The sequence below is a fragment of the Heloderma suspectum genome, chromosome 4, assembly GCF_057233095.1.
Source record: "Heloderma suspectum isolate Gila_16-S chromosome 4, 16-S_ref, whole genome shotgun sequence".
In the NCBI taxonomy this organism is placed as follows: domain Eukaryota; kingdom Metazoa; phylum Chordata; class Lepidosauria; order Squamata; family Helodermatidae; genus Heloderma; species Heloderma suspectum.
In genome coordinates this window covers 113568796-113595138 of record NC_139461.1, presented here as the reverse complement: position 1 = coordinate 113595138, position 26343 = coordinate 113568796, and the positions used below count along the sequence as shown (strand labels likewise).

The window sequence follows — 26343 nt, the reverse complement described above, 5'->3', positions numbered from 1 at the left end:
CGGGCGAGTGAGTGAGAGAGAGCGACAGAGAGAGCGCGCGCGGCGGAGAGAGAGGCGTCCTGCCAACCTTGGAGCAACGGGGTCTGTGACAGCTCGGGGCGATCCTCCGGGAAGGAGTCGAGCAGGCGCTTGAAGAGGCGGCCCAGGTCCGAGTAGCTGCGGTGCAAGTAGAGGACGTTCCGGTCCGACCACTCGGTGCGGATCTCGAAGAACTCCTCCTCGTCCCCGCGCCGGTTGATGATCAGCCTCCGGATGCCGTTCACCCAGCAGCCGCGCACGAACATGTTCACCAGCGAGGTGCCCTCAAACACGGCCGAGGCCATCCCGCCGCCGCCGCCCGCGCATACCACGCCGCCGCCAGGGACACCGCCGCTGCGCCGGCCTCCGGCCGCCCTCTAGTCGCGACGCACGGAGGGAGCCCCCATCGGCGGCGGCGGAGAACTGGGCGTCGAGGGCGCGCAAGGCGCTGCCTCGGAGCTCCACGCGGGGCGGCCGGGCGCCTCCTGCGCTCGGTGCGGCTCGGGCGCGGGGGGGAGGGAGGGAGGTCTCAGCCGAGCGCCTCCGCCTCCTCTGCCGCCGCCTTGCTTACAGCGGCGTTACTTTGCCGCCGCCGCCGCTGCTGCGTGTCACAAGCATGGGATGGGAGAGAGGAACTGTCGAGCAAACTGGCAATCGCTCGGCCCCAACCTTTTCTCTCTCGCTCTAGACAACTTATTTTAATTTCCATCGCCGATTTACGCCATCAGACCGAAGGAGCGGGATTGTTGAGCTGCTGCTGCTGCGTGTTTGTGCTGCTGCTGCTTCCTCTTAACGATCCTTCCTCTTTCTTTTGCAATCTGGTCTTCCTCTGGCAAGGCAAAGATCTCGTTGCAAAACAAAATGCGCGCACGCACACACACAGAGTCAGGGTTTGGCTTTGGGGTTTGTTTCCAAATTCAACACGTGGAAGAATTCAACACGCTTCCTCTCTCTCCGACTCCTCTAAGGGGTGACGTGGAATAAAATATATCGATCAGATATTGGCAGACCCCATCGTTAATCCAAAATAGATGTTTCGATCAGGGAAAGAGAGGGAAATGCGGCAAGGGCCAGAGAAACGGAGGCCGATTAGATAGGTTGATCAAGCACCGTTTGAGAAAGAGTGCACGGATGGAGGGCGAAGAGTATATGGACGCTTCTTTTCTTCTCCGTCCCGGGTTTCCCTCTGCTTTAAGGGGGCTGGGGTGGCGAGGCGCTGTTTTTCCGGCTGCTTTCCTTGCAAGCCAATCCAAGCTGATTTTCCGGAGGAAAGCTCAGTGATTTTCTTCCCGGCCCACTCCGGACATAGAGCGGTTTGCGTAGCCGTCGAGCAAGCGGAGAGTTTCCAGCTTCGTCCCTCCTCCACCCGGCGCTGCTTAAGTAGGGGCGTCAAAGGGGGCGAACGTGGCGCGGCTGTCCGCGCTCGCTCTGTCCCGCTGGGAAGCTGTTCAGGAGAGGGAGAGAGAATCCAAACTCCTCTGCCTCTTCGTCTTTGCAACAGCTGGAAAGGGCGGGTCAGATCTTCTCCCAAAGAGTCCTAATCGTTCCCGCCTTACACAACAGAAGGAGTGGGTGGCTGAGAGAGATATTAAAACCTTCCCCCCTTCAAAGCAGCACACCCATCCAATGCGCTCGAGGGATTGACCCAGGGTGGGAAAACGGGGTGCTCAGCCCCTGTTACAGGGGGCCTTTTCCAGGTCCGAGAGGAGGATCCTGTGCAAAGTGCCCTCTGGGGAGCCCCCTTGCCCAGAGGTAGGTTGTGGTAGGTTCCCAGTAGTAATGTATGGCTGTGAGAGCTGGACTATAAGGAAGGCTGAGCGCCGAAGAATTGATGCTTTCGAACTGTGGTGCTGGAGAAGACTCTTACGAGTCCCCTGGACTGCAAGGAGGTCAAATCAGTCAATCCTAGAGGAAATCAACCCTGAGTGCTCATTGGAAGGACAGATACTGAAGCTGAAGCTCCAATATTTTGGCCACCTAATGCGAAGAGAAAACTCTCTGGAAAAGACCCTGATGCTGGGAAAGACTGAAGGCAAAAGGAGAAGGGGACGGCAGAGGATGAGATGGCTGGATAGCATCACGGATGCAATGAATATGAACTTGAGCACGCTCCGGGAGAGAGCGCAGGACAGGAAGGCCTGGCGTGCTATGGTCCATGGGGTCACGAAGAGTCGGACACGACTGAACGACTGAACAACAACAAGGTTGTGGTAGGCTTCTCTGGTGATAACGGCCTTGGCAGCACGTTGGACAGCTGCGCCGAGCCACCATTTTAATTTCCTACAGGATCCGTTATAAACGGCAAATACACCCGGCTCCCAGCACTCCATGCAGCACGGAAAAGAAAGATGAAAGGTGGGGCCTAATGTAGGTATATGCAATGCAAATGACACTAGTGTCCCATGAATTAAGATGGACTACAATCCAGTATGAAGCAGTCCAGCGCAAGCCTCAATGAAATGAACGGAAGCTGCCCAGGGGCTATGAATGAACTTTGTGCTGGATTATTTCGTGCTGTATTGTGGCCCATGGGAACTGTCTGTCTGCCTCCCACTGTTTCCTGCAATACCTGGCCCCTACACCCTGGCTTATTTCCTCCAGGCCTAGGACTGGGGCCCTGACTGGCTTCAACTATAAAGGCTGCTTCTGCTGCCCAAGGTCCTTACACACCATCAGGGTGAGGTCTTGTTGTTGGGGGCAATGTTTTGTTTCAGATATGATGAATTTTTGCTGCTATTTGGAGTATGTTTTTGTATCTCTGTTGTTAGGCTTTAGTATGAATTAAGAGTGGATTGTTTAATCTTGGTGTATATCTCTTGATATGAAATGTTTTGATTAGCCTATTAATATTTGTGTGACTATTTTGTTTGTTTATTTGTTTATCAGATTTATATCCTGCCCAACTGAGAAATGCCCTCGGAGTGGTTTATAATAATAAAAACAAACAAACAGTAAAACAACAACTAACACAATCATACAGCCAATGAAAATATCGCTGAACATTTTGTTTGGTTTTTATATTTACTTTTTGTTATGTCCTGTAATTGTTAGAGAACCATCTTGAAATGTTGCTGCATGATGTAAACTCTTCTGATGATATTGTGAGCCACTTGAGCGTGGCTTATTGAGGAAAAGCAGTAGTATGAGGCTTGCACTGGACTGGCTCGTACTCGATTTTGGCCCATGTTAAGTAGCCGTAGAGAAGTGTCATTTGGATTTTCCTCCTCAGCCATGTCTTGGGTAGGTCCTGTATTACAGTAATGGGGCCACTCTTGCCTTTCTTCACACCTCACAGAGGTATAGCTCCTTGCATAATAGGAAACACAAGCAAGAAGAATTCCAGGAGAGACCCATGGAATTTCACTGAATACATCTCAGGGCATGGTCTAAAGGCGCATGAGGCAGCCACCTTGCTGCAGCTAAACAGGTCTGGATCTGGTCAGTGCTTGGAGGGGAGGCTATCTGGGAATTGCATGTAGCCACCTTGAATTCCACAATGGGAGAACGGTGGAATAAAATAAATAAAATAAATCGGTCATGAAGCATTTTTTTTAAAGCATAGTATGTCTGTAATTAAAACACATGAACAGGCTAGACGTGCTCTCCTTTATAATCACCAGAGATGCATCGACTGCTGTTTGCTTATGTGAATTCATGGAAATGCAGGCTTGGTAGAAAAAATCTGCATGTTTTCACAGACAAGCTGAGAGACGATGATGAGTTTTCTCCTCCTCGCCTCCCATTGTCCCACCAAAGACATGATTAATCAAGGAAGTGAATTTTTCCCCACCCCCACCTCAGGCAAAAAGGGGTCTGGACTGGAAGAGCTGCCTCATTAAGAGCAGCTGTCTGCTCTGGGCTCCCTGCCCCGGCCTGGAGTGTACATAGTTTCAGAGAGAGGGAAAGAAGGATTGTTTGTGTTGTGGAAAAACTGATGTGGGAGGCAATGGCTGCAAAGAGTCACCCTCTCAAGGGAAGGCTGGGGACTGGATGATTGCATGGTGAACTCAGGCCTTTCCTCAACTTCCATGGAAAAGAAGCCTGGACAAAGGCCTGAGATGATACAATACCGGGGGAGGGACAGAAATGTCAGATATACATGCCTGGGTTTTGACAGTAGTTATAACCAGTGCTACAAGTGGGAGAGAGAAAGGGAAGTGAGTTGGTTTCTTTTCTTTGGGGGGGTGAGGAGGGGAAGTGGGGTGACCAGACACAGTCATATCTAATGAAAAGAAGTGGGGTGGTTTCAGGCCTTCCTGGGAAGAAATGGGATGGCATTCCACCTTGCCCCCTCCCATTACAAGCACAGGTAACACCCTTCCAGTATGTAAAGCCTTTTGCCTGATTAAGCAATCACCTGTCTTAACACATTTGGAATTGAAACTAGTTTAACTGACATGGCTTTCTGTGTGAGAGGGTTAAGAGTCTTTAACAAAGATCTGTTAGCTTCCTCCACCACTACCCCCATTGTATCCAGTGTTAGTCTAACTCGTCCCTTTCATTTCAGTGGGTCTACTCCAAGTAGAACTAAGATGGGATTCAACCCTCAGGCAGCTACAAATCATAGGCAAAAGCTATCACATACTTGTTTACATATTTCTCCAAAAGAAATAAATGGGGATCACAAATCTAATAGGACCTCACCCCTCTTTAACCTGTAGTGAAGTAGTCAATACATTTTGGCTACCCTCAGGACTTTTTTTTTACCATTTTGTGATTGATGGTATTTGGGAGGATTTCCCATTATTAGTGACTATAATTTTGACAGCACCTCACAGGTTTTCAATTCAAGCCTTGTCATTGCTATTTACTGATGGAGGAACTAGGCATTAGAATAGAAACATGGAATCCTTGAGTCCTTGTTTTCCTCATAATGCTAATACAGGGATGGGGTTCACATGCAGAGGAGACTTAGCAGGCGAAAGGGGATACCTGACCATTCCCACTTCTGCCCTTCAAATTCCCTCCAGGCAGTTTTAAATCTACTTTTCTCAGCTGAGTTCTAAAACCAGATGTGAGCATGACTGGGGGGAAACAGCCTCAGAAGTGGGAACTCTTGCAGGGGAGAATTAGCAGGTGTAGGATGAATTAAGGTCACAATCCTATGCATATTTAGACAAAAAAGACCTACAACTCCCAGCATTCCCAGGAGTTTTTTGTAGGTCTTTTTTCTGTCTAAACATGCATAGGATTGTGCCTTAAATGTCCTGCCTGCTGATACTCCCTGTATGAACACAACCCATCCTCAGAGTTCTGTTATTGCAGAAAACACCAGGATTGTGACCATACTTTTGATAATATATAATGTCTAGCTCCATCTTGAGTCATCAAGCACAGACAGTAACACTTTCGTAGGTTCAGCTTGAAAATTATACACAGTTATATTGAGAGCTTTAGCTTAATATTTACTAATACCTGGGCAAGGCCTCCACATATTGGGAGAACCACCAATTCAGATTTTAGTATTTGTTCAGTTTTAAGGATGATGTGAAACATTTCTCAACTTTGGATTTTGGGGAGGGATTCAGCATTTCTTACAATATAAAGCCAAGCTTGTTTTGAATTAATCTTCTGCAGTATTTCTGATCCACTGGAGAGATGGAAAAGAATCCTAGTTTGGATCCCTTGGGCATATCCTTCATTTCTAAGCAGTTAGCAACCCCTAAGAATTTTAACCATTATGAATTATATTTCAGGAATCAATACCTTTGGCTTGACTTGAATTCAATGCAGTGATACCACACTACAAATTTTGATTCTCTATTCATGTCAACAGAGCATGTGTGATACGAAAATGTATTTTGTTGGATTTCTTACCCTCTACCCTTTCATTTTTTTAAAACAATGGGGAGCTAAAATTCTTGGAAAGTACCAAATTATAGACATCGTAACTGTAGTCCAGACCCATTAAAATCAAAGCAAGTTTTGTATTTTGTTTCAATGTGTGGCAAATTGCGCTCCATTTGTTTTAAATCTAGATTTGTAAAGGCAATTCCTTTGCACAACCAAATTGTTCCATCTGGTTGCAATTATATCACATATGAACACAAAATACACTGTACATTGCATTGCTGTTTGACTTTATAAAGCACTAAAGTTACAAGATTATTGATAGTTCTTTGCAAATTACATAAAGCTAAGTAATTAAGTCACCACTCAGTAGTTTTCAGACTGGCAGAATGAATTTCTGAAAATTGACTATTGTGAAGCAGATGAGTTGGAAATTGTACCCCTTTTCACACACTTTGTGTTCTTGTTTTTATTACTGCAGCTGTCTTTAATTTATTTTAAAGTGCAGTACAGTATTTCAAAAGTGAGCAAAGCCCACTTGTTTCTGTAAACAGAAATTCTGTCTAGCTCAAATCAGAGTCAATTCCCATGATGTGGAACCTTTGCACCACTTGTGTGAGCATAACACTGGAACTGTAGACTCATGGCTTGCATATTACACTACTCCCATCAGCAGAACAGCTGCGTAAGTGCTTTCTCTGATAAGGTTGGCCATCAACATTATTTGAACCATGATTACAAGGGATTTGCATGATAGGTGCCATATGATTTATTTTGTAAACAATGAGATCCAGTGATAAGAAACTAAGGTTGCAATTGTATGCACACTTGGGTGCCTGCTCCATTGAATATGGAAGGAATTTAGTAGGAATCACCAGATCCATAACATCTGGCTGGATCTCACTAGATCATTTCACATATGCCAGTTTTCCTACACAGATAGCAGATTTGCTTTAGGAAAAAGAATGTACATGACATGTTCATAATTATACGTTCATGTGTCTCTTTCGTTGCATGTACACTCAATGATATACATGTATTGCACGAACTTTTCCCCACAAAGAAATGAGAGCTGTTGTAGTATAATAGCTAAGAACATGAGCTGCAAAGTCAGCCCAAATTCACTTGGTGGGAAATTAGCCCAACTCGGAGTAAATGTCATCTGTGTGTCCTTGTAGGGTATGGCGGGCAGGGGGAGAGCAGGGGATAGGAATTCAGCACCCCTCCCTCTCACTGCTTCTGTTCTGAAAATCTTCCAATGCCTGCTTATTTTTATTTATTTATTTATTTGAAAATTTATATCCCACTATTAAGTATGAATGCTGTCATGGCACCTAACAATATAAACATTTCAAAACAATCAAAACTAACCACTTGGTGACTGCTCAGTGGAAATCTGTGAAGACATGGATTTATCACTATCATGTGTAAATGTGCCCTTAGACTCCTGGTGCAGAACCTCAGGCCTGGCGGCCAAATTTGACCCTCCTGGGATCCCAGTCTGGCCCTCCAGGGTTCCCCAGAGAGCCATGCACCTTCTCCCCAACCACCAATCGTTTGTGTTTTCCCAGCTTTTGTGCAGTGTTTGCCCCATTCTAAAAAGTTGAAATGCCTCTCCTAAGGCTTAGTTACTGGTAGTAACAGCTTTAAATTAAAATATCCTGGTATTTGGGGGATTTTGTCCCTGCCTCTTTGCTTTTGTCCCTCCTCCCTTTGCCTTCAGCCCAGTCCTACACTGGAATGCGGCCCCTGAGAGCTTCTCTGAAATGGAATTTGGCCCTTGGGTTGAAAGAGGTTTAACACCCCTGCTTTAGACAAGCTGCTATGTTCTCAACCTCAGCCCCAACCCCCACTCTGCAATATGGGTTTAATAATACTGCTCTATCATACAGGGATGTTGCAAAGATTGCATAGATAATTAATATGGAGTGCTTGGAGAACCAATGCAGATTTTCAGAGTTGTATCAGGGAGACCTAGCTTCCAATCCTCACCTAGCCAGGAAGCTCATTGAGTAACCCTGTGCCAGTCACTATCTCTCAACCTACACTACTTCATAGGATTCCTATTATGAGGCCAAAATGGGATAACTCCGGATCTGTCACCCTGAGTTCATTGTAAGTATCCAGTTCTCATAAATAATACCCTTGGAAAGTACTATATACATGTATGAATTATTGTTGTTTAGGAAAATCAGCGCAATGGTGCAGTCCTAGTTAAAACCATGCTAGCTTTTGATACAGGACTAAGCCAAACTCTGTCCTATGGTTCTGAACTGAGATATAATACCTAATCATGGTTATGGAAGCTTATCCAAATAGCCAAACCATGATTTGCAATCAGCCATAAACTAAAATAAGAAGCCATGGTTTGAAGTGGGTTTACAAACCATGATTTGTGCTAACTGTCGTTTGTGAGGACATCTCACAGGCCCACCCCTTCTCTGTGGCTTGTGACAAAGGTTTTCTCATATCATTGACAGACTAGACTTCTCATCTGTATGAGTTCTTAGATGTTGGGAATATTCAATGAATTTCAAGAAACAGGGATTGATATGACCTAAAGAAAGCTTTTGTAATCCCCTTTCTTATTCCACTACATGGTGTTCTCCCTCAGGGTCTTCGAGGGGAAAAATAAAACAAAAGCAAGGGTTGTAACCCAAAAAGAACAGAATTCCTAATGGAAGTGAATGCAGTCATAGGTCTCATCTGATGTTAATATGTCAGCCCTGCTTCTAAATAGGGAGACAGCAAAGTCTGAATTAGTCTAATTAATTTAATACGTGAATTAATTTAATAAATGAATGAAATGTGGTAAAAGCTAAAAACTGAAGTGGGTATACTAACCCTAAACATTTGCACTGGCTTAACTGCCCATGATACCATTGTAATATAAGCAGGATCCCATGAGGTATTTTGCAATGAGGTAATTGTTGGCACATCCTATCCTAACCTAAGCACTACTGTGATGGTTCAGCAAGGCTATGGCGTATGTGAATATTTACAATATTGATTCTTCATAAAGTTGGGATAAAATGTCTGGTAGTTCAAACATTTCCATTATTTTTATAATTAAAACCTTATTCAGCTTTTATATTTGGACATATTGATATTAGTAGTAGTAGTAGTAGTAGTATTGCCAAAATTATACCCAGTCTTTTTAAAGGACACTCAAGTCAGCTTTGACTCAACAAACCTTTTGATTATGAATGGAAAGGGAAAATTGAGTTTTTGCAATCAATACACTTTAAATCCTTTAACGATCCATTTAAGGGCATGTCTGGTGCCAACAGCTGTGGTAATTCCAGCTCCAACAGTGTATATTAAAGTTGCTGCGGTTAAAAAGCTCGTAGCTGGATCTTGAGCTGGTGGTCTGTTATGAGGCAAGCTCCTGCCTGTCCAAGCTTCTGCCTCTCAGTGCTTCCTCGATGCTCTTAACTGAGTGCCTCAGGGGTCCAAAATGTGCCCTTTAAAACATTAGAGTGTTCAAAGCAGGCTGGTCACCAGAATACTCCACCTGAGAATAATAGAATAGGAACTGGGTTTTTGGAACTGGGGCCATGATTAAGAGGGACAGCTGGGGGCATTCATATTGTGCCACTAGAGGTTACATTCTTGGGGCAGGATACAGTGGTGCCTGGGCACCTGCATAAATGACATTGCACTAGCATAAATCAACACTAGCACAATGGCAATAGCAGTTGCTGGTGCAAAAGTTTTCCTGGGGAAATTCATCACACTAGCAAGCACTATTGGTGCTGCACTAGAGTTGGTTTATGCTAGCACAACATAATTTGCACTAGTGCCCAGCCACCATTAGATCCTGCCCTTGGACCAGAGGCAGACCGATCAGAACAAAAGCATTTGCCAAGACTGCTTTTGATAAACAAGAATTCGAAGGCAATTGGAAACCATCAGCGTTCCCACCATAAACAATGTTACTGGTGATCTGGAGGCATTATCCCCATGTCCCGCTGGGCAGCTCCTGGGCTACCAAAGTCTTAGAGTCCCAGGGGGAGTATGGTTGCAAAGGTATGGCTCAGAAAATAAAGGTTAAACTACATGTCGTGTTAAATGGCTGATCACATTTAATATGTCTGGAGGTTTTTTTAATGGTAGCAATGGGGAGGAGAATCAGGACTGGAACATTAGTCCATATGGAGGGGTTAAATCTTTCCCCCTGCATTGCAGCCCCGACGTAAATCGCCCTGCTGAACCTGCTCTTTGTTGTAGGGGAGCTAGGGATGGACGAAAGGGACTTACCTTGTCCCGCAGCTTGCTTCGTGGTGGGGGGGAGGCACTTCGGTTCTCCCCCCGAAGTTCAGGCCGGGGGGGGAGGTGCCCCATCCCTCGCCGGCGAAATTCAGGCCGGGGAGGAGCGCCCCGTCTCCCTGGCCGCGGAAAAAAAAAGTAAACAAAAAACACACACCCGTGATAGGCTACGTAACGATTTGCATAGCCTATCATGGCTAGATTTCCAAAGTCAGCCGTGATAGGCTACGTAAATTGTCACGTAGCCTATCACGGGTGACTTTGGGGGAAAAAAAGCGCGTACGCAAATGGTGGCGCCCCATGGGCGCCGCCATTTGCGTTCCTTATTTTGGCATGGCTAGTCTACATAAAGATTTACGTAGACTATGGTGAAAATAAGGGCAACGCAAATAGCGTTCCCTTATTTTCGCCATAGTCTACGTAAATCTTTACGTAGACTACCCCTGTCCAAATAAGGAATTCATTTGCGTAGGCGCTTTTTTTTTTCTTCCAAAGTCACCCGTGACAGGCTACGTGACGATTTACGTAGCCTATCACGGCTGACTTTGGAAATCTAGCCGTGATAGGCTACGTAAATCGTCACGTAGCCTATCACGGGTGTTTTTTTTTTTTCCTGTACTTTTTTATTTTGAAATGGCGGCGGCGGCGGCTGGTCGGGAGACCGGCCGCCGCCCCCGACCCTGCCGAACTGCCGCCGAACCACCGCCGGGACCCACCGCCGAGAGGGACATTCACCGAAGGTAAGTCCCATCTGGGGGGGGGCGGGGGGCCGGCGGAGAATTTCCCCAACACTTTCAGGGGGCCGAATGCATCGGCACTCGGCCTCCCGAAGATTCGTGGAGAAATTCTCCACCATCCCTGGGAGAAGCTGCTGTTGGCACCAATGGCAGCTTGCCTTCCACAATTAGCAGCTTGGGGAAAGGACTAGCCTGCTGCCATATCACATACCATTGTCCTAATTGCCTCCCCATGGGTGCTTTAAAAACAACAACTAGGCACATTAAATGCAATGCAATCACACATTTAATATAACCTTTAAAACCTGTTCAGACATTCTTCTCTCCATGCAACTAACATCATGTGAAGAGAGAGCAGGGCCCTCGGCATCGCATCTCCTGCCAGCCCTGCCCAATGCTGTCCATGCATTGGGGGCTTGTCTGCAGAGGGGAAGCCTGCAGAACACACATAGGCTTTCCCTGTGAGCTGTGTGGCATATAGCTGGGTAACTGTGAGCTGTGTGGAATGTATCAAGGGTACCTATTGGAGAATGCCCGTGACATCAGTACTGGCAAGCAACACCAAGCCCTTTTATGTTTGAATTGTGTACATTTATGTTGTAATTTCTATTTAAAGTTAATAATCACAGTGGATGTATATTCCCAGAGTGTGCTACTGCAGTAATGGAGTAATCATCTCGTTCTAGTTCTTTTTTAAAGTTTTAAAAGGAGCAAGCAGACATCCCAACCCCAACAAAAACACACAGCATCATCATTTCAGGAACCTTTATGACTGTTTCATTTTCCTCTAAATGTTTGTTGCACAAATGAGAAAAGGAAATATTGAGTCAAGAAAATGTGCTACTTTCATACTCAGATCAGCATAATGTACACTTTCTTTGCAAATGCATGCTATTTATTTCTACAGTATGATCCCTTCAGATGTCAAACTCCCCCTCAGACATAAACATTCAAATAGCATATTCCCCTTCCCAGTTAATAAGGACATTTATTCAAGCCTGTTTGTAAGCCTGGGACATACAGATATTTATGGCATCCTGCATAATCCTAAAATATTATGACACTTTTACAAGAAAGCTGTTGAAAATCCATGTCATTGGAGTATTTTGTATTTGCTGCTAATGTATCTTGTTAGAATTTTGGGAGCCACTATCCAGCACAGTTTTAGATGTGCTTAAGCTTAATGGTTTTAATACTCTCACAGTGCAATCCTATGCATGTTACTCAAAAGTAAGTCCCACTGAGTTCAATGGGACTTACTCCCAGGTAAGTATGTATAGGATTGCAGCCTGAAGCATGCTGGATTTTAGCCTTGCTGGCTGGGGAATGCTGGGAGTTGTAGGACTTCTTTTCTGTTTAAACATGCTAGGATTGCGCCCTTATAGTAGTTAATTTCACCATCACCAATGTTTGCCAGGCACTTCTTAGGCATTCCTCCATGACAGGTAGACCTATTTTCTTCATATATATATGGCTGTGATCATCAAATTTATCCAGGCATTCATGTTATTTTTTTAATATGGATTGTCAAAAAAAGAAAAGAAAAGAAAGGAAAAAGACCAACACCATGATTTCAGGTTTTAGAGATAGAATTTCCACTATAAGCTTTGATAATTCTAGGAATAAATTTCCAAAAGATTAGTACATTACACAACCACCAGATAAGCCCAAAGTAGAGGGTGAACAACAACACACGACCCACAGGTCGCATGAAGCCGCCATGGCTGTTTGTGCAGCCCTCCCCATCCCCACCACTGTGCCACCCCCAAAATCTCAGTGATTCTGCTCAGAAACATTAATGTGCTTAAATCAGAAGACATGCTCATTTCCAAATATTTCTCAGATAATAATCACACGTTTTCCATTTTTCCACCATATGGGGACTAGAAACCCATGCTTTAAAAATGCCAAAGGAAGTCAGAATCTTACACCATGCTATGCAGATTATGCCACTCAGTCCAGTCTAAGAGCATTTCTACACCAGGCTAAAATCCCTCAACTTTACTGGGGCTTTCTGCTTCCATTTTAACTGCAGGATCACAATAGGCTCGCTTTACACGCTCTTCCCCCCCCACACACACATTTCCCCCTTATCTGCGTGTTAGATACGTTTCATTATACAGCCACTAGATGGACTGTGGTCTAGGTCCTCTAATTGCGCCACTTCCTCTTTTCACTAGGAAATTCAACCCACTGTAATTTGATAGCTCATTATCTGCGATCTTTTAAAAAATGGGATAAAGGTCATTTAGCGCGGAAGACGCACTGGAGGTTGACATGTCATGTAAAGGACCTGCAAAGTTCCCTGAGTAACCAATCTCAATTGCAGGATAAAAGCCCCATACGAAGAAGCCCTAAGAAATATGGGATTTGAGACCAAGCTCATAGTTCTCCAGATTATGGGAACAATAGTTTTGTACCTGAAAACTTATCTTTTCCATTATAAAACAAAATAATTCCAGCATAAGTTGTTGAACTTAATTTTTATTCATTGTTTTGGTAGCATGTTTTCATTCATGACTGTATAATTTTGGCTGAAATGTGCTGGTACATCCAGAATAATTTGTTGCAAAATTATGGCATTCCTAAAAGAAAGATGAGTTTTAAAAATGATCAGTCCCACTAGGCAATAAAATACTGAATTGCCATCAGGATATATATCTTTGAGATGAAAATTTCTAACTCCATTTCTCCATTCTGCATCCCCCGTGTTTGTCTATTTTTTTTTTAATTTCTGCTATTCATTTTGCACCACTTCTGGTAGAGGGTGGTCATTTATATTCAGCTACTTCTGGGCAGAATTGAGAAAGGGAAGGGAAATACATCTTCTCCATATGTAATTGGGAATATTTTTCCATGTTCCACAGACAGGTCTCTCATTATATCACTTTTATTTTTTTATGCATTTCCTAGTCAGTGCCTTTTATTTATGGAGAGAATAGAACTGTTAGCAATCCATGTGGAATTGCTGTTTGTAAGATTTGTACCTGAGACAATATAGGCATTAGAATGTGTTTGTTACGCCAACAGCAATTTCTGAAAGTTATCTGTCTTGTTACAGGAATAAGCTGTTTCTTTCTTCTTCTTTTAAGTATCCATACAGCAACTCACTTTAGGGGTGTCTGTCTCTACATTTAGCAAAGAACTCGCATATTTACCATGGCTTTCTGCTTTCAGTGTATTTGCATGGTTAGGATGGGCTCCTTTACATGGCAGTCCTGTGGTTTGAATCGAGGAAGCGCCTCCCTCCCTGGCATGTGTGCAAAGGCGTGCGGGGTGTGTGTGTCTTGATTTCGTCGCTTAACTTGTGCTGTACTGTTTCCTCACAGCCCCCCAGGAAAGTTACAACTTACTTCTGAGTAGATATAAGATTGTGCTGTAACCCTGCAACCCTCGACACACTTGGGAGTAAGCCCCACTGAACTTAATGGGGTGCTCTGAATCAACAGAGGATATTGATTCTGAGCTTGGTGGGGTGGGGGTTCAGATCTGTCTCCCTTCATTGCTGGGAGGCATTTTACCCTCTTCTCCTTCTGATTGGCTTGCAATCGAAAAATGTGCTCAAGCATTTACATGGCAAACATGTGGTTTGAATCAAGGAAAGTCTTTCCTTGGCAAGTTCATAGCAGTACAGCAGCATTACACACTGCTGATATGGCACCATTAATTTTTATTACTAGCTTATCTCCAATCTTTTTGAAAGCGGAATAAAGGGGATATGTACAGGAAACATCCTGGAGGTTGACGATGTCGTGTAAAGGACCCGCAAACTTCCGTGAATGACCAATCACGAGCATGCAATAAATCACTCGTGTAGAGACAGCCTAGGTTTTCAGTGTTTTCCTTTCATATTCTGCTAAGAATACCCCAGTTTTCCAGATGCAGAGCACAGTGATGCATCATTACAAGGTTGGTATTGACCCTGCACAAGCTGGTTTTCAATGTTGGCTGACTTCCACTCAGTACCACCTTCGAGGTTGGCAAATTTCTGGTTTGTGAAGTCTTCTGGGAGATGGTGTGTGTGCTGAGTGAGCTGTACCTTTCTGATGAGATCAGTGTTGGAGATGAGAGAATAGTCATCCAAAGTTTCTGAGAGCTGAGATTCTCTAGGGCTGCCCTGGGTTCCTCTCACATCTGAAACCTGGCTCCTGAGAAAAATCTCAGGGAAAAAACATGTAAAGGAGCTGATCTTAGAGTTTCTCCACACAGAGATTTATCCTGCAATCGAGATTGGTTACTCACGGAAGTTTGCGGATCCTTTACATGTTGTCGTCAAGCTCCAGGGCCTCTCCCGTGCTTTCTGACCTTTATCCCAGTTTTTTAAAGACCGCAGATAACTAGCTATTTAAATATTGCAAGTTGATTTTCTCCACGAAAAGAGGAAGTGGTGCTATGACACAGTGCCACCTAGGGGATGTGTAATGAAACATATACAGCTTGCAGATAAAGGAACTCCCCGGGGGGGGGGGAACAGAAGTATATGAAAAAGGCAATATTTATCCCGCAAAGAATATGGAAGCAGAAGCCCTGGAAAAGTTGCAGGATAAAAAGCCTCTGTGTAGAGAAGCTCTTAATCCTGCAAAGAATCTGGAAGCAGAAGCTTTGGTAAGCTTCAGGTTAAAAGCTTAATGTAGAAATGCTCATCATTTGTCTTGCCTGAGTTCAGGGGTGCAGAACCTCAGGCTGGGGGAATCAAAACAGGCCCATCTGGGGTCCCAGTCTGGTCCTCCAGGGAACTTAAGTTTCGTTCTTTACTGTTTGTTGAGTTCCACCTCCCCTATGCTGATGCTTTCTTTTGTTTTACTATGTTGGAATATGTAGGGTTTTTAAATGGTTTTAAATGTAACTTTATTGTGATTGGAGATACTTCTTGGGAAAGCAAGGTATTCATATTTGAATAAATAAATGATGATCTGGTATTCATCATGTAACAAAATGGGGAGTACGTGCTGTTCAGAGAGTATAACTAACCTATGTTATGCTATCTTGTTTTTTCCTAAGTATCCACCCAGACTGAGAAAGCATTTTTTTTTTAATGAAGGATTTCCCATGTACTTCTGTTTAATATGGATCACATCTGTACCCAAACACACAGACCTTCCTCCAAGGAGCATGCATGGAGTTATTCCATTTCATCCTTGCAGCATCGCTGGGAAGTAGGTTAGGGTGAGCAATAGTGACTGGCCCAGGGTCACCCAGTAAGTTTCATGGTTGAGCAGTACTTTGGCTGAATCTACACAAAGCATTTTGACAGTTGTCATATTGCAATGATAACTATTGGTGCACATGACACCAATGGGCACCAATAGTTATCACTACAGTATGAGAACGTAAAACTGCTATGTGTAGATTCAGCCTTTTATAATTCGTACTTTTTGAGCAGGTATTGGAACTCGGTCTCCCTGGACCAAGGCTAGCTCCATCCATTGCACCACATTGCTCTATATCTTGCAAAACTTTAAAAACCACACAGAAAATCTAGAATCACTTTTCTTTTTTTCGAATGAAGAATAATAGAACGGATTGTGTCTATTTCCAGAAGTCCATGAGTAATATATGGCTCTTCTGTGTTTACTACTTTGACTGTTTCATGTCAAAACAAGCGTAAATGATTGGATGTGTCTGCATAGCATAATTAGAGATGTAAACAGACTTCCATCGCAGAAACTGGAGCAATGCACTAAGTAATTACATGAATTATTTCAGTCTGGTTGTAATATACATTGTTACTATAATTACACAACTTAAACTTGAGCCCATCATACCTTTTGTTGTTCTGCTTCTGCACAACAACCTACTCATTGATATCTTAAAAAAAAAAAAATACAACACCCATTGCCACTTGGGTGGCCCACCTTCTCTAACATTTGTTCAGCTATTGAGCTTTTGAAGAACATAAAAAGCAACATGCAATCTTCCAGGCCTGGGTTTTGTTCTAGCGGTTCATGAGACCCTGAAGAGTATGTGGATTACATTCTCCATGCTCCCAAACACTTCTGTCCATATTTCACCTTAAAAAAAAACCAAAAACCCTGAGGAAGTACCTCCTAATCTCAGTCCCTGTCATGCCTTTAAGTTCAAAACGTGTTCTGGTTTGTTTGTGAGAGAACATGAGATATGAATGGAACATGAGTAATATCTATGTAATTATATTCTTCTTGAAAAAAATCCCTTCTCTATTTTTAACCCTTCCCTTGAGCAAGAAAGAAACAATCTTTGTCTTTTCTGTCCTATCCCTCTTTTTCTCTTTTTGGATGTAAGTGGGAGGTTGCCTCTGGATGTGTGTGATTTTATCAGTGGTTTAAAACACATAAAAAAAGGCAGTATTTCCATTTAAAAGACATTCCCGCTGCTTTTACTATATAATTTCCTGACTCTCTATAAACTAGTTGCTGACACAGTGGAGGCTGGTGGCTCTGATGTCAGTGGGGCGGTGAATCTGCTCCAGGTTTCAGTTAGAACCATCCAGAACTTCCGCACCTTGGATAGCTCCTTTAGAGTTCTGACAGGTTCTGACTGAACCCAGTGTGGATTCACCACACCACTGACACTGGAGCCATCAGTCTGCACTTGGCTGATGGGAAAGATAATGATACAGGACATTGTGAGGCACCAAGGTATTGAACTAGGAATTCTAGCTGTAAGACCCTACAGTCAAGTGGTAAGTTGTTAAGGGAAAGAGGTGCTTGCTTGTTTCTGTTTACTTCAGCAGCACCACCATCAATGGCTAAAGGTGGGCACAGCAGCTGTCAACTCAGCAGGAATCAGGTGACACAAAGGACCAGTTAGATATCCCCTAGGCCTATAAAGCTGCTGACTGAAGCCTACTTCCTCCATTTGCCTGTCCATGCCTGAGTCCTTGCCTGTGCCAGCCCTCATAAACATTTCCTCACACAAGGCCTTAAGGATACAATCCTATGCATGTTTACAAAGAAAAGAGTCCTATAAGTCCCAGCATTCCCCAGCCAGCCATGCATAGGATTGTGCCTTAAATCTACTTTAAACTTCTCTCTTAGATGTATACATGTAACCCTCTAGTTCAGGGTTGAGGAACTGTTTAGCCCACGGGCGGCTGGATTGTGCTTCAGGGAGCTCAAAAACATGAGGGGCAGGCCCTTCCCTGAAGCCCCTCCCTGCCCCCCGACATCATATGGCAGTTTCTCCATGCAAAGAAGGGAATGGATGTGTACTTTGAGTGTCCTTTCTGGCCAACGTTATGTCTACATTTGCATTACAAACTGATTTAAGCAAGAATCATCTTAAGCCTCACATGTGAAAATACTGTCAAGAGTTATTAATAGGCTGAGGTGTGTGTGTGTGTGGGGGGGAATCTAAAATCCACAGCTGAGCGATACTTTTATTAGGATCAACCGAAATGCCAAAAAAAATTAAGTTCTCTTTCACAGCATTTCAGTTGGTCCTAATAAAGGAATTGTCCAACTGTGGATTTTTTCTCATGATCCAGCGCAACTATATTTCTTTTTTAGATAGGCTGAGAGACACAATTCTCATCCAGCCATGCACCTTCACACATAATATAGTATTGTTATATTTATTAACATGGGGTGGGGGAGAATATGGAGAACTTAGCATCTTCCCTTCAGGGCAGAACTTGACATGATGCCAAATGGAGGTTTGTTGCCCAAAATAGCAACCCTGTATCTAATCCCCCCTCCTTCTCATAACATCAGTTTCTGAAACTTGTGACGTACAATGGCACAGCTCACATTTTCCCAGCCCCTCAGCAGCCAACCATGTGGGGCAGAGGCAGGTATATGTATGGCATGATGATGTCACAGTGTATTTCAGGAACTGAAACTTAAAGTGAGAAAAGAAGAAACTGTACACAGGTAATTTTGGATAGCAAATCGTACTTGTGTCATATCTAGTTACACCCTCAGCTATAATCACTATTAATCCTAGTTCAATGGAGACTGAGATACTGAAGGAAGGGCAATGGTTGGTTTGCTTGTCTGTTTCCTCAGAAGTTAAATATATACTTGCAATGCAAGACGTTATAATTGGTTGTGACATAAGAAAGCTAAGCACTTAGAAAAAGTCAACAACAAATGCTGAATGATTTAGGATGTGTTTAGGAAGGCAATTTCCTTCTGCGGTTAACACCCTTTTTAAAACTAGATGCTAATAGCCAGAATATTCACTGTTGTGCTTAACTTGCTTAAACGGTGAATTGACATTATGCTGTGCTTTCTAGGGCAGCTGGTGCTGTCCCAAATACCCTCTGTCTATCAAACTATCAATCTATCTATCTATTTGAGTTAGCGCTCGATAGCGCTGATAGCGCTCTTCAAGTACTTGAAAGGTTGTCACAGAGAGGAAGGCCAGGATCTCTTCTTGATCATCCCAGAGTGCAGGACACAGAATAATGGGCTCAAGTGACAGGAAGCCAGACTCTGGCTGAACATCAGGAAAAGCTTCCTGACTGTTAGAGCAGTACAACAATGGAACCAATTACCTAGAGGTGGTGGGCTCTCCCACACTGGAGGCATTCAAGACAAGGCTGGACAGCCATATGTCAGGGATGCTCTGCCTCTGACTTGGATTCCTGCACTGAACAGGGGTTTGGACTTGATGGCCTTGTAGGCCCCTTCCAACCCTACTATTCTATGATTCTATGATTCTATGAGTTACACACACACACTCCCCCCTTTCAATTAAGGTGGCTTATAACAGTATTAAAACAATTACACACACACACACACACACACACACACCAAAAACAAGCAACGTAACCAGTAAAAGCAACAAAACCAGGAGGAATAAAAAAGCAAAGTTACTGAACATCAAAAAGCCTGGCCAAATAAAACGGTTTTAACCTAGTCAAAGTAAGTGCCAGGAGTCCAACCCTGGGGAGAGAGGTTCAAAGAGAAGGTGGCAATACAGGAAGGGCCCTCCCCTATTCTTAGTTGCCACCCACATAAATTCCTATGAAGGGGGCACCCAGACAAGGGCCTTGGAATAAGATTTTAATTAAGTCCAAATGTGATTCATGCTGAGGCCAAGGTAACAGATTAGTCAAGGGGCATCTGAAAAGCTTGAAGGAACAAAAAAGCCCTTGGAGGGCTTTCTATTAGGGTTAAAAGTGGTCAGGTTCTAGGCTGTTGAGTTCTGAGACTCATGGAGCTGTCTGTCCAAGTGGCCCAGAAGCAGGTGTATGGTCCAAAACAGACAAGGCCAAGTTCCAGAATAGCAAAGAATTGGAGAGGATGGAGGCAGGTACATGGGCTAAGCCAGATAGACATCAAGGTCCAGCACAACAAAGATCAGAGGGGTCAGAGGCAGGTGCATAGGTAAGTTAGGCAGATGTTTAGAACTAAAGCAGCAATGAAGACAAGGGAGCGGAGCTAGGCACACTAGAGACAAGCTGCTCAGACTACTTAAGAAGAGCCATGCTGGATCAGATCAAGGATCCATCTAGTCCAGGATTCTGCTGACACCGTGGCCAACCAACTGCCTGTGGGAAACCCACAAGTAGCATATGAGTTCAATAGCACCCTCCTGGTTGGGTTCCCCAGCAACTGGTGTGCATAGGCTGATGGCCTGTAATACTGGAAGCAGCATATAGCCATCAGAACTAGTAGCCATTGATAGCCTTATCCTCCATGAATTTGTCTAATCCCCTTTTAAAACCGTCCACATCCGTGGCCATCACTACACCTTGTGGTAGGGAATGAAGGAGTAGTGTGAAGAAGTACTTCCTTTTATCTGTTCTGAAGGAGCCAGGCTTCACCCCAGAACTTTATACAACCAGCTACACTGAGATTGGTCCTTGGAGTCAGCTGACCAGATGCTCAGGTACGCTGATATTCTAGCCAGGATTATACCCTTGAAATCCAGAGCAGTCTACCAGGGTAGCAGGGCAGTGTACAGCGTGCTGGTGGCATAGGAGATAAGATGGAGGAAGCTAATTTCTGGGAGCCTCTCACACATCAGTGCCTTACACTTTCTCAGCATATGCCAAATTGGACTGTAGTAAATTTGGTCCATTTTTCTTCCAATTTCTACAACCTCCTTAACTAAACTGTTCTGTCACAGTTGCAGATACAGGGGTGGTTCCTTATTAAGGGTGGGAAGGAAGGTATCCTGCCAGCAGAACCCATTCTCTCTGCCTTCCCCCAGAGAAGAGCGTTACGTACACTGACTGTGCAGTGCTGCTCTCTAGTCTCCTTTGCTCTCTTCCAGTCCAGACCTGTGTTAGTGCTGGAAGTGGCTGGGGTGGGGCAGGGCAGGGCAGAGCTAGCTGGCTGGCTGGGGTTCCTGAGTATTCCTACCCTCTATCTTGTCTGGCTAAGCAACTTTCTCTAAATTCTCATAAATTTCTAAGGCAGGCAGCAGGCAGAGCATTCAGGAGGCCCACTCTGAAAGTTTTCCACATACAGTCCAGATCAGTTGCCCCAGAGCCAATCACAACCCTGCTATTTGTTTCTGAAAAGGGCACCCACAAATGCCTACAGCCAACTGGTGTTCCTGGGTGTTTGTTATTCTTCCTGTGCAGGCTGGGCCCTCAAGAGAGACTGGAAGGAAGGAAGCAGCCACCGTCAGAATGTAGGTTAATTCCTTTATGAATTTAAATTGGAGGAGCAGGGATTCACTTGTGAGAAGGGTGTTCTGCAGCCTTAACTATAATCTAAAGTTGCCACATGTCTCTTGAAGCAACTCTTGAAGAATGCTCCAGGTTGCTTTTGACTTTCTTGATGCCAAGCTAGGCCCAGAAAGCCCTACCCTATCTTCCCCAAGCTGACCATTGCTTTCCTCAGGTGAGCAAGAGGCCTTTCTCCTAACATGTCAAGGCCTCCTTACTTGCTTCTTTGCCCCTGGTAAAATGAGATATATTTGTGATGAGTACCATAACATTGCAAGAGGAAAGATAGATTGCATATGAAACACTGCAGGTTGCCTTACAAGCAGAGGCCCGTAGACTGGAAAAAAATCAAAATTCTGCACTCAGAAAGCACAAATCATGTAATATCATCTAAAATACAATGTACATAATTGATTTTGGGGTTCTACTGGGGTTTTGTTTGTTTGTTAGTGAACTGTTGGATTGGAAAGAAAGGAATGCTACCGTATAAAAAAAGGAAAGAGGCCTTAGAAAGAAGAAGCAGACATACAGGTTAATTACTCTTCCTTTGAGAAGATTATTTTCTCTGTTTTTCAGGTCCTGATGTAAGGGCAGCTCCATACTTTTAGGAACTTGATTGTTGCATATACATTGATTTTCCTGCACTTTGGCTGAATCCAGAAGTTACGCCAAACCATGGCATGCAAAGCCAAACCATCGTTTGTTTTTATATCTGAACTTATGTCAGCCCACTAGCCATGATATCTTAGCCATGACTAGGATAGAAAACCACACTTTGAGTTAACTGTAATTTGCCATTACATCTGAATTTACAAACCATGGATAAACCATAGTTATGGCCATTGTGCCATCTCCAGAGGTTTCTGCATCATGGAGACAGGAGTGAACTTAATGAACTTATGAAGCAGAGTTTTGAGCAGATGGAAGATGAAAGAGAACAAGCAGCTCTAAAACCATGGCTGGCTGTTACACGTGTGGAAGCTCAAACCATGGTCTGGGTTCTTAACTTATGTTAGCCCAACCTATGGTCTGGCATGATGCCTGAACTGAGCCATACAGTGTGTGGCTGACATAGCCATGCAAACACATCCGGGAACTCTGGCCAAGTCTTGGAATGTTCCCAAAGAACCTTAAGCAAACTATACTTTAGCTCCACGGTGCCATGGATTATCCATGGCCTCTATCCATTACAGAAAAATTCTACTTCCATGGAAATGGTTTGGGATTATTTAAAAATGTAATAAATTTATTGGGTGTTTGACTCAAGCCAAAATTAGTAAATGTTGCTCTTGCAGAAGGGCATTGGCACAACTGGGTGCCCAAATTCTTCAGGATAGGGTGTGAATCCAGCAGAACAATGGACCACTGGTTCTGAAACCAAAAGTATGAAAACTTTAAGTGGGAGACAAACACTAACACCTACCATAAGACCCGCTCTTTATTAGGCACTTTATTTTAGTAGACTACAATCATTCTTTTGAAATGTGATGATCATGAACTCTATGCATTGAGCTGTTCAATAAAGAGATAAAGTTCCAGAAAAGTTTAGCTTACGGAACGCATCTTGTCAGTGCTCTGTCAAGTCCAGGGGACATTGTTTGCGTTAAAAGAATGGAACATGATAATCTAGATCAGGCATTTGCTATTCAGTGCACACCCATCAGCACCTAGGAACTAAAGGAAAGACATTCTTTCTCTGCTAAGTCAGCCAGTTACATTCTTTGCATTCATTGTTTTGCTTTGAAAGAGGTGTTGTGTGATTCACTCTGTCACCTGTCATTCTAGTTGGATCAGGTAGATTGCCTTCCAGGTATTGTCACTGGAACCTGCCCAGGATGCAGCAGCATTGGTGTCAGGGGTGTAACAGCAGAGGACTGATAGAGTGGACTGTCCCATCCCAAATGGATGTGCCTACCCCTAGCTTAACCCATGCCTGCATCCATTAAAAATAATTTTAGAAGTCTAAACTCTAGATCCAGAGACTCTTATATGCCCACTGGTGGGCCAGAGTTTCTTCTAGTCTGCTGGAGAGATTGGAAGGACTGTATTCTAACCTTGGATGCATATGCCACCAATTCCACAAAATTAGGATTGGTTCAACCATTATACCACCCATGTAGAGGCTGCTGAAAAACATTGCCACAGCTAGCACTCCGCACAGGAGCCATCATGGCTGAAGTCTGCTTTTAGTTAGCCTGGGCAGATCAAATCATTTGGAGACCCTCCACCAGAATCAAACGTACTGCAAGTCTTGGTGACCTAAGGCATATAAGGCAGGAATTCAGTGTGCCACTACTTGCTAAAGGCAAGTAAACCAGTCATGCCAGCCAAGAAGGCCTCCTTGCACCAATAGGCCAAGACATTGCTCATCTCTCTATATACGCTTCCAGGTCAGGCTTGTTCTCTGGTCTAATCAACTGGAAGATTTGATCTTGCTGGGTACAGTCTGCCTTTGCCTTTGATTTGCCTCTGCCACACATTCTGGTAACCAGTGGTGCCAGTGTATATAGACAACCTTCATTGTGAATGGAGCCCATCAATAGCCCTGTTCAGGTGTTCTTGTTACTGGTTTAACTGAACGTGCGAAGAGAGGAGCGCTCCAGGTCCAGGATTGTGTGTTTAGACCGTCGCCGTCCCTTTCACAGGTACAGGGTGATGGAAACACATGAGGAGGAGGCATGGCTGGAGAGCTCTTCTCCACATGCGTTCAGTAAAACTGGTAAGAAGGACGTCTGAGCAGGGCTTATATGGCAGGGGGAAGCAGATGTTGTGGCCTGTAATGTATGCCTGTTATATTAATGTATATGTTTGCATTGTTAAATGTGACCCAGGTAAGATAGGGTTAATAGAGTGTTAGAGAGTGAGTGAAACGGGGGTGGGGCTTGTGTGTGCCTGTGAGGATTATTAGGTTATAAAAAGGATGAATTGACCGAAGTTAGACAGCACCTTAGGGATTGAGGAAGCTACATCTAGTGAGTTGGGTTTTGGAAACAGGATGTAGAAGGGGTAGAGTAGGCAGTAGGTTAGGACCAAGCATAGATTGATGAATAATAATATATAATTCTTCTTGTATTAAATAACTTTGTATTTGTTTTATTAATACAAAATCCCACGTGTTAGTTTGTCTTATTGCACTACCATTAGAAAAATATATTTCCTTGTTACTTCTCCTGTATTGGTTGGAGGGGACCAATTAGGCGTGTCAGGTGTCTCTTTAACCCAGAGAGTAAAAAGGGCTGAAGCTGTGTGTGTCAGTAAGGACAACTGACCCAGTAGAGACAGATGTCCTGAGAGGCTTTTCTTCTCAATTTCATCAGGTGAAACTAGAAAAGGCAGAACCCAGGGCAGGAGCATCACATGGGCCCTGTCATACGGAAGGACTGTAACATCCACATCGTTCCTTAATCTGGGTGAAACAAGCTGCATGGTGGTGGTTGTTTAATAAGTCTCTGAGAGTACAAAGGAACATAGGAAGCTACCTTATAGCATGTCAGACCATTGGTCCATCTAGCCCAGTATTGTTGACACTGACTGGCAGCAAAGGCTCTGCAGGATTTCAGACAGGAGTTTTTCCAGCTCCACCTGGAGAAGCCAGGGATTGAACCTGCAACCTTCTGCATGCAAATCAGGTGCCCTATCACTGAGTTATGGCCCTTCACGCAAAGTGTTTGGAACTGCCATCTACCTTGGGACAAAGGAGGTGCTCATGCAGAGCGACTGTTTGTAAGAACTGGTGCTTCACTGTGGGGGCTATCCACATAGACACTATGGTTTATATGATCACAGCAGTTCAAAAAATGGACCACTGAAATCTCACAAATCATAGAAGCCGCATGGTTTTGACAGCCATGACGTGATAAGGGTACTTGTACATACAAACAGGACACCAGGTTTGGGAAGGCTGGAGTAGGGACTACTGAATTATGGGCTGACCCCTTCTTTATTTATGACTGGTATAATTATAACCCCATCATTTCTCATGGCTGTAAAGCTATAAAACTAAGATGCTCCATTTTGCAGCAATCCTTCTTGTTCACTAATATCACATCTCCCCTTGGAAGAATAGTGAAGAAATTGCTTTTGGTAAAAACAAAATCCTGTTATGCTGTGTTTATAGCTATCCCGTGGAGAGACAGATTGAGAAATTACTTCATGTGAATCACAGACTTGTACATGAGACACATAATGAGAATCCTGTGGTTCAGTATGACAAGTGGAGCTACAGACTATGCAAACAACTCATCTGGGTGCTCAAGAGGGAATGGCTCTCAGTAACATGGCAGAGACAAATCCTCGTATTATATAGTCACGTAAAGAAACAATTTTGCTCAGACAATTAAGTGCCTGCCTACAGGGCAACTTCCTTCAGGGTTTCTGTGGTTTATTAGCAGTAGTACTAGTAGCAGCAGCAGCAGCAGTATAGTAGTGTTAGTACTGTATTAGTGTGGCTTCTGCTTTTCCCAGCACATTGTAGGCATGGTACAAGAGATGGTGTCTGGGCAGGTGGTCCAGAGGCAACAGGGACAAGCAATCCAAGAGCAGCTCAGTTTGTACTTGAGTGACAAGTTACTTGTATTGAAGAGCCAAAGATCCACATGTTTGTTTATTATTTATTATATTTTTAGTCCGCCCAGTACAAAAGGCTACAACAAGCCCCAGAGCTGTGTTTGTACCCAGTGAAATAATACAACTGCCATAGTGTTTCAATGACCCACCAAAGCTCAGGTTAGTCTCTTCATGTGTCTGCTTCTTTCCCCTTCTTGTACCACCTGACTACTGAATTCTTCTAATCCAGAGCAGTAGTCCATTTTTTAATTAGTTTTTTCCTTCGAGCCAGTTTAGGTCTTCCACTTAGTTTGCTGCATCTTAGTCACTTCCATGGTAATGGTCTGTGATTGTCCAAGCATTATTAATTGCATTATTGGC

At 43.9% G+C, this 26343-nt stretch overlaps 1 protein-coding gene across 1 annotated transcript in view; it reads right to left on the bottom strand.

Annotated features, from left to right (window-relative positions):
* The window catches only part of PXDC1 (PX domain containing 1), a 47741-nt gene extending 44733 nt beyond the window's left edge, over positions 1-3008 (bottom strand). The window contains exon 1 of the mRNA XM_084850430.1: positions 68-3008. Coding sequence (XP_084706556.1) covers positions 68-323 — 256 coding nt within the window. The 5' untranslated portion in view covers positions 324-3008. The remainder of the gene's footprint in view (positions 1-67) is intronic.
* Between the last annotated feature and the right edge of the window lie 23335 nt (positions 3009-26343).